The sequence below is a fragment of the Aedes albopictus genome, chromosome 3 (assembly GCF_035046485.1).
Source record: "Aedes albopictus strain Foshan chromosome 3, AalbF5, whole genome shotgun sequence".
Classification (NCBI taxonomy): Eukaryota; Metazoa; Arthropoda; class Insecta; order Diptera; family Culicidae; genus Aedes; species Aedes albopictus.
The window spans coordinates 404,151,223-404,167,330 of NC_085138.1; the positions used below are offsets into that span (position 1 = coordinate 404,151,223).

General features: G+C 41.4%; 1 protein-coding gene across 1 annotated transcript in view; it reads right to left on the minus strand.

The window, feature by feature from the left end:
- Positions 1-15,767, minus strand: part of LOC134291010 (uncharacterized) — a 53,837-nt gene extending 38,070 nt beyond the window's left edge. Inside the window, exon 1 of the mRNA XM_062858253.1 lies at positions 15,376-15,767. Coding sequence (XP_062714237.1) covers positions 15,376-15,767 — 392 coding nt within the window. The remainder of the gene's footprint in view (positions 1-15,375) is intronic.
- Positions 15,768-16,108: the final 341 nt, after the last annotated feature.

The following is a 16,108-nucleotide window of genomic DNA, read 5'->3' on the forward strand; positions in this document are numbered from 1 at the left end:
GAAAAACTTTCCCGATTGGTAATTTGTAAAACTAACTAAATGTTTAAAACTTTGTATTGATAGTACAATAACTATATTTTAGAACCCTTGAAAAAGATCCCATACGGATCGAAACGTCGGGAAAAGTCATAAACTAGTGTTTTCGATTCCTTCAAAAGACTGCAAAGCCAACATTCCGAAGTGGAATCTAAACAATAGTTTCAAGAAGAATTGAAGTATCAATTTATGTAGAAATACGATCACAAATTCCTGTAGGAATCCTATAAGGAGTTCCTGGAGAAGAGATTGTAGTAGGAATCACCGTAGGAATTACTGGAAGAATCCCTAGAAAATCTCTGGAGAAATACCCGGAGAAACCTCTTGAGTTAACAGGGGCATTTCTGGATGAATTTGAGAACGTATTCCCTAAGAAATCGCATCATAAAGTTCTGGGTGAATCAGGGATACCTATTCTGCCGTGTGCAGCATAGTTGTCCCATGTGAATAGAGACTCCTATAGAACATGGGATATCTATGCTGCACACGACAGTATGTGAACCAAAGAATCCCATGTAACACACTTGTCACAGAAGAGTCACGGCGGCGCAGGTTTATGTTGTGCAGAAGTCACTGTTACTTGCTTCTAGCAAGTAAGCGTTTATTTGTTTGAAGTAAGTGACAGTGACTTCTACGTAACAAAAACCTGCGCCGCCGTGATTCTTTTATGACAAGTGTGTTACTTGGGATGGGGTTATGTTTTTTGTCTGAATATCTTCCATTATTTTTCATTTTACGCTGCATATTGAGTTTCTGGGCCCTTTCAAAATTGACGGCATGACAAAATAATTAGCACTTTTTTAGGTCCCTCTTGCCCCGGGGTACCTTACCTAAATTAATGTTAGAAGGAACTCTTATTAAGGAATCTTTGAATACTGGAACTCCTGAATTCTTCTGGAGGTATCTTTAGATCCTCAAATAAGATTCTTTAAAAAAAAAACTCCTCGAGAGATTTCTTGAGCAACTTCCGCAGGAATTCCTGGAGAAATTCAGGAGTCTCTGAAGAAACATCTGCAAAAATCCCTGAAACTTCTGGAGGAATCTCCTGTAGGAATTTATAAAAGGAATTTCAGAATGAATCCCTGCAGCAGCTTCTAGATTAATTTCTAAAGACCTCCTTCAGGTATTTCTGAAGAAACGCCTTACGGAATTCTTAACGGATCTCCAGGAGGCATTTATGAATTCTCCTGAAAAATTCTCTGAAGGTTCTTCTGGAAGTGTACCTGTGCGAACTTCTGTTGAAATAGCTTCAAATAAACACCTAGAGGCATCTCTCCTGGAGCTATTAGGGAGATCTCCGAACGAATTTTTGGAGAGATCACCGATGGAACTGCTGGTGTAATCCTTGAAAAAACATCTGAAAGAATCTTTGAAAAATTTTACTTTGAGGCATCCCGAAGTAATTCTAAGAGGAAATCCCAAAGGAATTTTAGGATGGATTCTTGAATAAATTCCAGGAGGGATGCTAGAAGGAATTCCTGCAGGAACCCTTGTAAGGCCTTGTTGAAACTCCCGTTGTGATCCCTGAAGGATCTCCTTGAGCGATTCCTGAAATTTTGTGCACGTATAGTACGATTAGTACTATCTGTGTACAAAAAATCATGTCAATTGGTTCAAAATTGACTGAGTTATAGCAAAAATCGACCCATGCAATAAAAAAAGAATCAAGTTTTGTACCTAAAAAAACACCTGTGGGAATTGAATTTCTGAAGGAATTCCTTGTGTTTTTCCTGAAGACACTTCTGTCATTTTTCATTAGATTTCATTCATTATTCATCATTCATATCTCTCCAGAGGTTTCTTCAGAGATTCTTCCAGAAGGATGTAGTGATGCCTCCAGGAGATCCACCAGGGATTGCTCCAGAAAATTCATTATGGATACCTCCAGGATTTACAGATGAAGAAATCGATGATGAGAAACTCCTATGATAATGATCGTGAGATTTTTTGGACAAAAAGCGTCGGCGCTGGCGGCGTACAGGTCTAGGTCCAACCGAAACCATTCGATCAGTTGTGGTAATCCTAGCATAAACGGTTGCCAACTGCAATCATAAGGAAACCAAAAACTATCGCGGAAAACACAGCAATTAAGAAACGCGCCACAGTAGCCGTTTGGAAAACTTTGGCTACTGCGTTGCGTTGTTGTAACGCTTCGCTACCACACCGAGCGGTTGCAGCTTCCCACAACAGTCAAAAGTTGTTCTTGTCGGATCAGAATGGGTCTGCTTCTGACGATGTTCATCTAGAGAAGATATGCGACTTGACACACAAGCAGTGATGATGCGCTCGAAGTGTAGTCGTCGAAATCAGCTAATATGGCTACCGCACGCTGGCTGGTTAGATTGAAGTGCATCAGAGAGATTTGATTCGTTCTACTTTCAGAGGTGAACCACCTTCTCTCTTAACATTCAAACTACGTGGGTGGAATTTCGGAGCGTACACATTAGATGCTAATGTTTATTTCGCGGTACAGTAAGTGTATTTCATTGTGATAGACAACAACGCCAAAGCCAAAAGTTTATATTGTTTTCTTCTGTCGACAACTGACGGTTGACGAAGTTCTGCTAGGACGTATGGCTAGATGTGGAGTTCAGTTAACTTTGTCTTTAATTCTGAATTTTATGCCATGACCAAAATAATATGATGGTATCCTATACCCTATTTTACATTTTTTTTAAATTTTTATTTATGTGTATTTGAACTTAAATGCTAATTCTACCCTCAGGCCCTATTTTACAGATGACGGTTACAAAAACATTCTTACAGTTCATAAAGGCTGACCCAAATCTAGTAGTGGCGTAGAGTCCAACTCGTAGCAAATAAATACCGTCAAGAGCAACGTGTCAAGGTTATTCCAACAATTGACGACTCATCATGAGTAATACATTATGATCACAAGTAAATTTATCTGCGGCATGTCACCAAACCATTCGGCACTCACTCTGGTGAGTGAGCTTCCGGCCCTGTCACCTGTTACCAAACGATACCACCACCACCTAGGCCATCATGCATCAGCCAAGCTTGTCACAGCTGTGCTCCACTGGATGCAACCAGCTGGTGCAGCAGCAGCACCACTTGCGCTGTGTGGCAGTAGCTAGCTGTGCCTCCGGAAAAGCCGGGAAAAATTGCCATTGTATGTGCAACGGCAATAAATATTATGTAAATTATGGTCGCGGTTTTGGCTTTGCAGTTCGGTGCTAAATTCCGGCCGGCCTTGTCCGTCCGTCGTAAGCGAAACAGCGCAGCGCAGCGGAAGTGCTGCTATGACAGCAGAAGCCCGGTGGCGACGAACGGTGGTGGTCGGTGTGTTTTGGCACCATGGAACGAACATTTTGCATGCATGAACGGACCGTTGATTTTCCGTCAAGTGTAGCCAGCCGGCAGCTGTTGATCCACTGACTGAGGGGATTTAAAGGATAACATATTAAGCTCTGTTTTGGGTGGATTGTCACGATTTTGGCCGAGATTTAAAACGACAGAGATGAATCTTCGGGGAAAATGCTATTGCGTTTAAAATAACTGGTTAGTGGAAATAGGTAGGAATGTTGAGTGAGGCTTAATGCGGCTGAAAAAAGTTACCATTTGAAAAAGAAGATGCAATCAATTGTAGAGACATTGTTTTGATTGGTTTATTTTCTCGGCTATGTCGTCTAAAAACCTTCTCGGAACGGCATCGGTTCGGATTCGTTTCTAAGGGGGCTATTTCATAACTCGAGTCAACCGAAATTCCACGTGACTCGACAGTAACCGCATTGTATTTACAATACGATTTTGTCGATAGATTTCGAGTAAACAGTCTGGCACAACGAGTGCTCGATACTTTATGACGACACGATGAAAACGATCGGTCACTTGTCATCGCACAGCAATCAGTGCCTGCTGCGCACGGCAATCAGACAGCTGATGTGAAATAATTTTTTATTTTTAATTTTTCTTTATTTATTATTGTTTTCGGGTGGCTTTTCAGTCTAACGTAAAATCAAGACAAGTGCTACTTGTTTAATTCCGACGTTTCGGCCATTGGACTCGGCCTTCCTCAGGGGATCTGTTAATCTATTATTAAGACATGACATTGTACATTTAAATTTGACGAAATACTTTTTTTTTGCAAAAAAAAACTCACATAAACTTGCACCGTTGTTATTATTCATCGATCACGAGAGTCTACATGAATGATGATGATGATGATGATGATGATAAGGTCTCCATTCATTGTAGCACGGTACTAAGCCCGATAGCAGTGGGCTATCCACCCAATGCGATTTGATCAAGCAAAACATTATAATTATACTCAACTTGATTTTTTTAAATCAAGATCATAAAATTGTATGTAGTGCAAGCCATCGCATTGGAGGATGCCCCAATGAATGTGAAGAAGAAGAGTACGTCATTCTCTACATAATGGTTTTAAAGGGAAGTTGGCATCTCCACTCTTCCAACCATATATAATGTATCGACTGGCGGCTCTGATAACCCTCCTTCCCCAAATTGGTTTTATAATGTTTAGTAGATTTAACTCATAAGGGAACGTCCATAAATTACGTCACGCTTTGAGGGGGGAGGGGGGGTTCAGCAAAGTGTGACGACCCATACAAAAATTTCAGAGGTCTCATACAAAAAGTGTGACATAGGGGGGAGGGGGGTTGAAAAGGGTCGATTTTTGCGTGACGTAATTCATGGACGTTCCCTAATTTGTTAAACTGACAAATGAATAATTAGTAGTACATAGTTATAAACGGAACAATCTCACCAATTTTAAAACAGCTTCGTCGTGGAAGGCCAGGCAACCCATTCTTTCTTGATATGCCGCAAACAGCCTGGCTGGAATTTTTCCCCGATTGAAATCAAAATCCAGCGCAGTTTCTTCGATCATTTCTTCATTAACCGCTTGCCGCCAGCATGAAGTGCGTCGACATCAATGCCCCAGCATGTTCAGCGTCACGATGAGCCGTCGGACGCTTGCCCGCTTGACCCACTCCACCTAGAGCTCTTCGTTGCCCATCGGCTTTTTCTCTTTGAGCCGCATCGTCTACAGTACTCCCAACGAACATTTCACAGGGATCTTTCTTCTTATCCTTCTTCGGCCGTCGTTGGACACGAACATTGTCTGGGTGGACCGCATTACACAAAATTTTCGCGAACATCCAAATTAACGAAAATTAGAAAAATTGGATAAAAAATGACGGGAGCAATAATTTTGACTTCCGTCAGCAAGCGCGGCACACTACGATCCATCACGAGAGTCTACATGAATGAACTTAAAAACTAACAAATACATCACAAACTTGAACTCAAACGATTACGGAAAACATCAATATTAATATTAAAATCAAACAAATCAAACACGCAATTAAAAACAGCACATATTCGTCTAATTGGCTCTTGTTGAGCATAGTCAGTGCGTTGGAAGTCTAATCTTAAAAACGTTCGCGTCCTTAAAGGTCTAGGAATGACAATCAAATTAACATTTGACAAAATATAAGGTGCATCAAAACTTCCTGTTAGGATTTTTCCTGCAAAAACAGCCATTGCCACTTTTCTTCGTTTCTCGAGGGTATCAAGTTCTAGCAATCGACAGCGATCTTCGTACGGAGGAAGCTCATACGGGTTATTACAGGGCAGGAACCGTAGCGCGTAACGGATGAATTTGGACTGCACCGACTTGATTCGCTTTACCCAGACGTCATAGTAGGGGCTCCAAACTACTACTGCAGTTTCCAGAATTGATCGTACCAAGGAGCCGTAAAGGGATCGCAGACAATGAGAATCGGTGAATTCCTTGAATATCCGAAAGATGAACCCAAGGTTCTTGTTGGCCTTCGCAATAATGAACGAATAATCACAGACTGCCACTGGAGAATTCATACTAAGAATGCATCCAGGAATGCCTTCCCGAAATTCCTCAAGGAATTCCGCAATCTCTCCAATGATTTCTCTCCGGAATTCATCCAGGAGATTCCTCATTCATTCCAGCGACTTTACCAAAAGCTCATTCCATGGCTCATTCCGAGGATTCTTCTAGGAGTTTCCTCCGTAAAGTCCCACTGGAATCACTCTCAAAAATTCCTCTATGAGTTTCCTACGGAGATTTGCTTCCGAGGATTCCTTCTAGAATCCTTTATCCTTCCATCCTTCCAGGATGTTGTAGGAGTTCCTCCAGAAACTAATTATAAAGAATTTTCCAGAAATTCATTCGGGGTGATTCTGCGGAAAATGCTTCCGAGCGCTCTTCCACAAGTTACCTCCGAAAGCTCCGGATGTTCCTCCAAAAGTTTCTTCCAAAACTTCATCCCCTTGTCCTCTCCTCTTCTTGGCGTAACGTCCTCACTGGGACAAAGCCTGCTTCTCAGCTTAGTGTTCTATGAGCACTTCCACAGTTTTTAACTGGGAGCTTCCTCTGCCAATGACCATTTTGCATGTGTATATCGTGTGGCAGGCACGAAGATACTCTATGCCCAAGGAAGTCAAGGAAATTTCCTTTACGAAAAGATCCTGGACCGACCTGGAATCGAACCCGTCACCCTCAGCATGGTCATGCTGAATACCCGTGCGTTTACCGCCTCGGCTATATGGGCCCTTTCATCCCCTTGTATCCCCTACATAATTTCTCCAGAAATTCAGCCAGGAATTTATTCAGATGCTTCTTCGTGGATTACTACGGGAATTCCTCCGTGAAATCCTCCGAGACCTCCTCTGGGAGTTTCTCCAAGAATTTCTCCAAGAATATTCCCAGGGAGTTCCTCCGGAAGCTCCTCCGGGAGTTCCTCTAAAAGGAGTTTTTCCGGGAATGCTTCCGAGACTTCCATCGAGAAATTCTTCAGGAATTCCTCCGAGAATTCCTCCAGGAATTCTCCCTGGAATTTCCTCTACAGTTTCCTACAGGAGTTCCTCCGAAAATTCCTCAGGGAGTTCCTTCAGAAATTTTCCCAGGAATTCTCCCAGTAAGTTCCCCCTAGCGTTCCTCTGGGAATTCCACCGAGAATTCCTCAGGGAGTACCTCTATAAATTCCTGCAGAAATTCATTCAGGAATATTCCCAGGAAGTTCCTCCGAGAGCTTCTCCAAAACATCCGGCAGGAGTTCCTCCGGAAATTCCTTCTAAAATTCCTCCAGGAAGTTCTTGCGGGAGTTTCTCCAGGAATTGCCGCAAGAGTTCCTCCAGAAGTTCTTCAAGGAGTACCTCTGGGAGTCCTTCCGGGAGATCCCCCAGGAATACCTCCGGAAATTCCTCTAGGAATTCCTCTAGGAATTCCTCCAGGAATTCCTCCAAGAATTCCTCCAGACAATCCTCGGGAAACCCCTCAAGAAATCCCTTCGGAAATTCGTCCAGGAATTCCTAGGAAATTCCTCGGTAATCGCTTCAGAAATTCTTTCGGAAATTGCTTCAGGAATTCTTCCAGGAATTCCTACGGAAATTCCTCCAGACATTCCAGTAATACCTTCGGAAATTGCTTCAGGAATTCTTCCGGAAATTCTTCCTGGAATTCATCCGTAAAGTCCTCCAGGAATTCCTCCGGAAATTCATCTAGGAACTTCTCCGGAATTTCCTCCAGAAGTTACTCCGGAAATTCCATAAGGAATTCCTCCGGAACTTTCTCTAGAAATTCCTCTAGGAATTCTTCCGGAAATTCCTTTAGAAATTCCTCCGGAAATTTTCCTAGGAATTCCTCCAAAAAAATCATCTAGGAATTCCTCCGGAAATTCCACTAGGAATTCCTCCGGAAATTCCACTAGGAAATCCTCCGGAAATTCCACTAGGGATTCCTCCGGAAATTCCACTAAGAATTCCTCCGGAAATACCACTAGGGATTCCTCCGAAAATTCCTCAGAAAATTTCCGTTCCGGAGGAGTTCCCAGAGAAATTTCCGGAGGAATTCCTAGAAGAATTTCCGGAGAAATTCCTGGAGGACTTTACGGATGAATTCCAGGAAGAATTTCCGGAAGAATTCCTAGAGTCTGGAGCTGAGGATTGCGGACTGAAATTTGACAGCAGCCTGGCTGCTGCCAAACCTCCAAAATGATCAGAGTGTGCCTGGATACACAAATTGTTTGCTGAGTCACGCTAAAGCAAGTGAAACGTTCAATGACACACAAACTTTGTCATCATGTACAAAAAACGTTTGAAACGTGTGAAAATCACGTGTAAAACTTACCCAAAATTTGTAATATTATTCTTCCAAGTCCATGTGGTACACAATCAGCTGATTATTTATGTTTAATTGTAACTTTTGCTGCAATCAGTATGTTTAAATTTTGTGTGGAGAAGTTCATGCGTGCACTATGAAATTGATCTCCATAGAGATATAGGGCACTGCATGAAATTCTCTCCTTCTCTTTCACTCTTACAGAAATTATGTAAACAACAAGGCCATGAAACGTCAAAATCCCATACCAAATCATAACAATGCAGTGCCCTATAAGCAACTCAACAACGGGGAGCACAGGAAGAAAAGATACGTGCTCAAATTGAATGACTAAAAAAGTTGAGTCCGCATCCCTCAGGTCTGGAGGAATTCCTGGAGGAATTTCCGGAGGAATTTCTAGATAAATTTCCTTAGGAATTCCTGGAGGACTTTACGGATGAATTCCAGGCAGAATTTCTGGAGGAATTCCTGGAGGAATTTCCGAAGGAATTGCTGGAGGAATTCCTGGAGGAATGTCTAGAGGAATTCCCGTAGGAATTCCTGGAAGAATTGCTGAAGCAATTTCCAAAAAAAAAAAATCTGAAGGGATTTCCTGGAGGAATTTCCGGAGGAGCGATCATGATTTTTCACTGCATGCGATGAAAAATAAAAGTCTCTCACTCCAGTGCTCGCGATAATTCTCTTTCTCTCCATGCACAACTCACGGATAAACAACAAAGCATCAAATTTTTCACTCCGTCTCCGAATCACATAACGTCTCCACCGATGCACGTTTTGACGTTTAGTACTGCCGTGTTTACATTAATTGTTCTTGCGTTCATGGCCATCTGGATAACACGGAACCGCTCATACGTCAACCGGGTGAAAACGTGGGTTGGTGCAGACCAGAGCGTTCATGATTAATAAAAATTTTAATCATGATTAATCATTGATGATTAAAATTCCAATTTCGGTGATTATTGATTATGATTAATGATTAATTTGATTTTTGGGATGATTAATGATTATGATTAATGATTAAAACTAATTTTAACTGTGATTATTGATTATGATTAATGATTAAAAATAGCTCATTGATTAAAAATCATGATTAATCATGATTAATCAATCACAAAAAACTGGAAATGATTAAAATATATTTGTTGTTTAAAATATTTTTGAAGTTCCAAAAGTAAAAGGTAACTCTGTCTGGGAGATTTTTATGAAAAGAATCATATAATATATTATTTGGAACAGCATTTGAACCAATTCAAATTGGATCATGTATTTTATATGGTGAATCATTCATGGTGATGAATGATTAATGATTGATTAATGTTTTTTCTTATGATTATGATTACTGATTAATGATTAAATTGTGAAATCAGTGTGATTAAGATTAATGATTAATGATTAAATGAGATTGTTTTGTGATTATGATTAATGATTTTTGATTAATCTTAATCATTAATCATTAATCATGATTAAATTTATGATTAATCATTAACGCTCTGGTGCAGACTTAGCAACCATTTTCTCCTGTGAGAACAAACGATTTGTGAGTGAGCGCTAGTTGGAGAGAGCATACTTTTATCACACCAAGGAACCGGAGTGAGAGCCTTTCATCTCGTCTATGGGTGCAAGGAAAATATCACAGGCTGCTTTATCCGGATAATATCGCTGTGTGATAGATCGTTACTCGCGTGAGTGAGGGAAAAATTGGGTGCCTGGCTACCAGCCGTTTCACATTTTCACCGGCCGAATTGCAATCATCGCGGAACGAGAAAAAACGCGACAGAAAGTCGTAATGCAGCCATCCGCGCGCGCCACCTGCTGAGATCTCCCGAGGAATTTTCGAAGGAAATCCTGGAGGAAACTGTTTTGGAAATTCCTGGGAGAATTCCTGAAGGAATTCCTGGGAGAATTCCTGGAGGAATTCTCGGAGGAATTCCTGGAGGAATTCTCGGAGAAATTTCTGAAGAATTTCTCGATGGAAGTCTCGGAAGCATTCCCGGAGAAACTCCTGCAGGAACTTTTGGATGAACTCCCGGAAGAGCTTCCGAAGGAACTTCCTGGGAATATTCTTGGAGAAATTCTTGGAGAAACTCCCGGAGGAGCTCTCGGAGGATTTCACGGAGGAATTCTCGTAGTAATCCACGGAGAAGCTACTGAAGAAATTCTAGGCGGAATTTCTGGAGAAATTCTTTAGGGGATACCTATTTGAATTTTCGGAAGAAACTTCTGGAGGAACATCCGGAATTTCCGAAGGAATTCCTGGAGGAATTTCCGAAGGAATTCCTGAAGGAATTTCGGTAGGAATTTCCGAAGGAATTCCTGGAGGAAGTCTATCCCTGAAGAAGGGTGCTTCAGGACCCATTCCGATTTTCACGGGTTGGCCACGGAGGTCATTGGACTTATTCACGGTAACCAATATGGATATGAAAAATAATGAAGATAGAGCCGTTGCATACCTAATTTTGGCACAATGGTCGAAACGTCCTCGGAACTATTTCCTCCAGAACATATTGCAGTGGCCAGGGGTTGGTTAGGAAGGCGATTGAACCTTTTCATGGTTATTAAGACGATGGATATGAAAAATCATGAAGATACAGGGTGCGGCAGGAAAAAATGCGAAAAGTTCAAGGCACTATTACACGCTAAATATGGGATATATATGACTATTTTTTCATGACAGTGTATCAGTCAATGTCTATATTCTAGCACTGAAAAATAAAAATGAACATATTTGATGTTTAACATGTGATAATGTAGGCCTAATAAGCGGATATCAATAAACTGCGCGCCCAATGGTCATTAAACAAAATGACTATAACAGTAACAAAATTAGCTCAAATTCGATGAACATCCAGACCACACTGATCCAGACCCATGTAGTTTCACATACCAGATGAAATAAGTACATATATTTGATGATATTGTAGAGAAAATCAAAAATTTTGTTTTATCAGATGCGAAATTTAGCGACCTGTGTGATTTTCTGCGGTTTGAAAATTCTGGTTGTCTTCATCTTCAAGCGCCGCCCTGTAAAGGTTAGTGACCAAAATGGGAAATTTTTAAATTATTTTTTCAGAAAACTAGCCTATTATAGATTATGGAACGATGAAACATAGATTGGTTTATGTCAAATAGACGAAAATGAGGTTTGAAGTTGAAAAACACTTTCGCATTTTTTCCTGCCGCATACTGTAGAGCCGTCGCATGTCTAGTTTTGGCGCTATGGCCAAAACGTCCTCGAAATTGGCTCCTGCAGGGCACATCCCGGTGGCCACGGGTTAACCAGTGGTTGGCCAGGGAGGCTATTTGACGTTTTACGGTGACCAAGATGATGAATATAAAAAATCATGAAGATAGAGTCTTGGAATGTCTAGTTTTGATGTCCGGACTGAAATGTCCACGATCCAGCTTCCTGCGAGGGTAAATCCGACGCCTGCAACAGGACCAGATTGGATTGGCCGGTTCCACATGACCACTACCAGACACGCATCACCCAGCTGGACATGTTTGCCGCAGACACCAACATTCAACGACGCGGCTGCTCGTGTAAAGCTTGTGTAAACAAGGTTCCTCTCACAAAACTGTCAAAATTGCGAATCGACCACTCTTCTGCTGTCGACTGTCGAACTAGTCGTTTTCTGCGATAGCTTTTCTGCTCGACTCGACAGTGATAGCAGGTGACCCGATTTAACCCTCCTTTGACATTAGGGTCATTTTTGACCCAAATCTTACACTACGTCAGCGAGCTGTTCCCAACGTGATGCAAAAGGAAGGTTAATCGACTCGAGTTATAAAATAGCCCCCTAAGTTTCAGGGATTTTGAGTTATATACTTAGTTTCAATCAATAATATACGATTTTTTCAAACATCAGTGGTTCAGGGAGGGGGTGGTGTTCCAGGAGGTCTGAGGGGCATTTCGAAGGGGTCTCAATAGGTTTCAAGAAGTTTTCAGGGGGTCTCAGACATGTTTCAGTAGCATTCTAAGGAGTCCAGGGGGTCTCACAGCCGCTTCATTGGAATCTCATGGAGAAATCTCAGGAAAATTTATGTGGGTCTCAAGGGCGCTTCAGAGGCTCAGAGGTTCTTGGGGGTGCAGGAGAGTTCTAAGGGGTCTCACGGAGTGTATCTTGGAGCTTCATTCTGGGATGTTTTGGGGAGACTCCGGAGCGTTCTAGTGAGTCTCATGGGCGTTTCATGGGGTTTCAGGAGGGTTTGGGGAGTTTCAAGAGGTTTCAGAGGCGCTTGTGGAGGTCTCAAAGCGCGTTTCCGGCCGACTGGATGCAGGGCGTCTTAGTAAAGGTACCCAAAAAGGGTGACCTGTCTGTATGCGATAATTGGCGGGGCGTCATGTTACTGTGTATCATTCTCAAAGTCCTTTGCAAAGTGATCCATATTCGGATACTGGAGAAGATTGACGCAACTCTCCGACGGCAACAAGCAGGATTCCGTGCCGGACGATCCTGTGTGGGCCATATTGTCACGCTCCGTATCATTCTGGAGCAAATCAATGAATTCCAAGAGTCTCTTTACCTGGTGTTCATTGATTACGAAAATGCTTCGACCGTCTCAATCACGGAAACATGTGGGAACCCTCAGGCGCAAGGGTCTCCCCGAGAAAATCATCAGCCTCATTGAAGCACAGTACAGCGCATTTTCGTGCATAGTACCGTACAACGGTGTCTTGTCTGATCAAATGCGGGTCATTGCTGGGAGTGAGACAAGGATGTATCCTATCACCGCTACTGTTCTTCATCGTAATCGACGAGATCCTGGTAGGTGCGATTGACCGTGAACCAAATCGTGGATCGCCATGGAACGCCATGAATTTTGAACTGAGTTTTTTTTACGCGGTATGTATCCCCCGCGTAAAAAAAACCTGACTGTATTTCAATGCGGCCCTCTGCACCACCGTGGGTGCTCAGGACTGACAGTAGTTCAGAGGGACCCATGAGGCGTTACCGGAGAGCTTCAGAGGCACTTCAGAGGAGTAAAGGAAGTTTTGGAGGAGTTCCAAGAGGACTTTCATGGACAAAATCCCTGGAATTCCTGGAGGGAGTCCTGAAAGGGAGTCCTGAGGGAGTCAGCTGGAGCTGCAAGTTTATATGCACCTTTGGAAACATTGCGTCGCTGAATTACCTGAGATTGAGGTATGTAAGAAGATTTCACGGCTGCAGTATAATAGGGTATTGTACCATTTGGGCAGGTGTACCTATTTTGGGCACTTGTCGCTATAACTAAGTCAATTTCAAACCGATTTATTTGAATTTTTGTACAGAGTTAGATACTTCTGTGCGCGCCCACCTCTGGACAAAATTTCAAATCAATCGGTTTGAAATTGATTTAGTTGTAGCGGCAAGTGCCCGAAATAGGTACACCTGCCCAAATGGTAGGGTAAATGATGATGGTTGGACCAGTCTAAAAACTGATCATGGTTGGACCAATTCGGAAAAAGTCATTTTTCTTAATGATTTACTGAAAGTTTGAATGTTTACCTTCCTACCGTCAAAACATATTCTCTTTTTCATTGAAATAACATAGATTTTCTTTAGTTTTTCTTGAAATCTTTTGAATAAATCACAATTTCACCAGAGACCATTCTAAGCACAATTCGGGCTCCAAAGTTACCCAATTTGTAACATTAACAGATACCACATTCTCCTTAAAATTAATCATCTTTTTGCATTATACTTATGCGAAAATTTGTAAACTTCACGCTGGGTTATTAATAATGTATCATTTTCTTTCAAAAATATGAGTTATTAGTAAAATCGGACCAACTGAATATTATCATGGTTGGTCCAGCCTATGATTTTGGTTGGACCAAGCCGTAACCATGTTGGTTGCTAGGACCAGCTTAGTATGTGTACAGTTTTCTTTGCGCGTTGACAGTAGGCACCTTACCAATTTTGGGATCTCAATTATTATCTCCAAAAATAATCTAAAGTCACTGAATCAGGTTGGTAAAAACATAATTCTAATTGATTGTTAAATTATTTAAGTCTTATTTACCTTTGTAGGAATTTGCTACGTAACGAGATGCTCACATGGATTTGGGAGACTCCGGGTATTGTGAGCTTCGCAGATCAAGCTTAAGGAGCACTCGTTTTCGTCCTATTGAGGAATATTGGATTTACGGATGATTTCCAAAATGCCCAGCTGTGGATTGGGCACCAAGCGTAATATGCCAGCTTTCCCACTTCCTCTAAAGTTGATTTTTGAATAGGCCCTTCACTTCAAACTTTGCTCAGGTCACGCAGCCACACACCGATTACTACTTTACTTGATGTGACTTTCGATCGATAGCGCTAAAAAATGTGTTGATATTGCTAGCTTTTGTCCTTTCTGATGTTACCTTCCTAATCCGAAATTTAACCCTCTCTCACGTGCATGTTACATAAACGCTCCTAGGTAAGAACTGCACATATTTCAAAGCTACCGTTATTTAGAACAGCTTGGCTAGCTCCTTGAGATCTGATCAGTTACTGCCGTGTGCAGCATAGGTGTGCCATATTAATAGGGATTCCTATAGTAAATGAGGGCCGAGATGAACTAGCCCAAGGCTAAAATTCTCGTTAATACAGATAAAAAAAAAGTATGTGAAAACACATGGCAGCGCAGAACTAGTGCATTAAAGTCGCTTGACTTCCATAAGGTTTTTGTAAGCAAACCAAAACCAAAAATCAAGCAACACTTATGCCAATTAATGTCTCATTTGTCCAACATATGCGATAAACCTTTCTTGACATGGATATACTTGATTCAAACTGCTATTTATATTTTTATGATTGAAAAAAAAAATAACATCTCGAATTAGTTGAGTTTCTTCTAATGATTGGTCCAACCATGATCATTTCTTTGGTCCATCCATTATCAGCATTGGTCCAACCAAAATCAAAATTATTTTACCAATAAAACCAATTTTTGAATAATTTAATAACTTTCTTCTATATTTTTTTCGTATTTTCTAGAAAGTAGAAGATTAAAGCTTTCCATTAATACCGAATTTTGTATACTTTGGTAATATAATCATAGAAATATTTGGAAACAAATATTGGCTATGTTCCCAAAAGCGTCAAATTGGTCCAACCATCATCATTTACCCTACAAGACCCTATTGCATTATAAACTAAATCTTGAAATTCATAGAAATAATTCAAAAGATTATTTTTCAAAACCATTCAACTATATCTAATTAACTATACATGGGATACTTATCGCCCTTCAGTCCCAACCGTGTCAAGCACAGCTCCAGGTCCCGTTGGATCTTTATGGTGGTGGTCTTCATAAAGTTGAAGCTCTTCCGGATATCCGCGGGTGTTCGGCAAAGATACGAAATCGGTTGTTCTTCTTCTTGTTGCTGCTGCTGTTGCTGCGTGGCCAAATCTTCATCGCTTACGTTGAATCCTTTGTCAGCATAGGAGGAGCAGATCAAAACATCCAGAAGTGATTCCGTACTGGAACGATTCAGAGCAGGCTCGACGTTCCCGTAATGCTTTTTACGCAGGCGGGTCACGTAGTTCAAAGTGAACTGAAGGTGTTCCTCCAGCTCGGCGCAACGGTCCAAGGCTTCATCTAGATGATCTATTTCTTCCATCGTGAATGTGGATGTAAGTGACTGATTCTTGATCTTGATGATGAGCAAACAGACTACTTTGATTTGAAACTAGAGGTGAAAGGTAGAGATGGAAACACTCTCATCGTGAATCAACTCGCGAGTGTAAAAGCAACAAACGGTTTACTCACGGTGCCGAGAGTAAGCCGTGTGTGAGTTTATTCGCACCCGCTTGCTTCACGAGTATGAAGCAAAACAAAAACAAAAACACTCATGAATTTTTATTCGCGAAAAACAAGTGGAGATGCGGGAATTGCATTTTAGTGCGATTTTAATAGCAAAGCAAGTAATTATCCATCAGATAGTAGTGTTTTGTGCTTTAT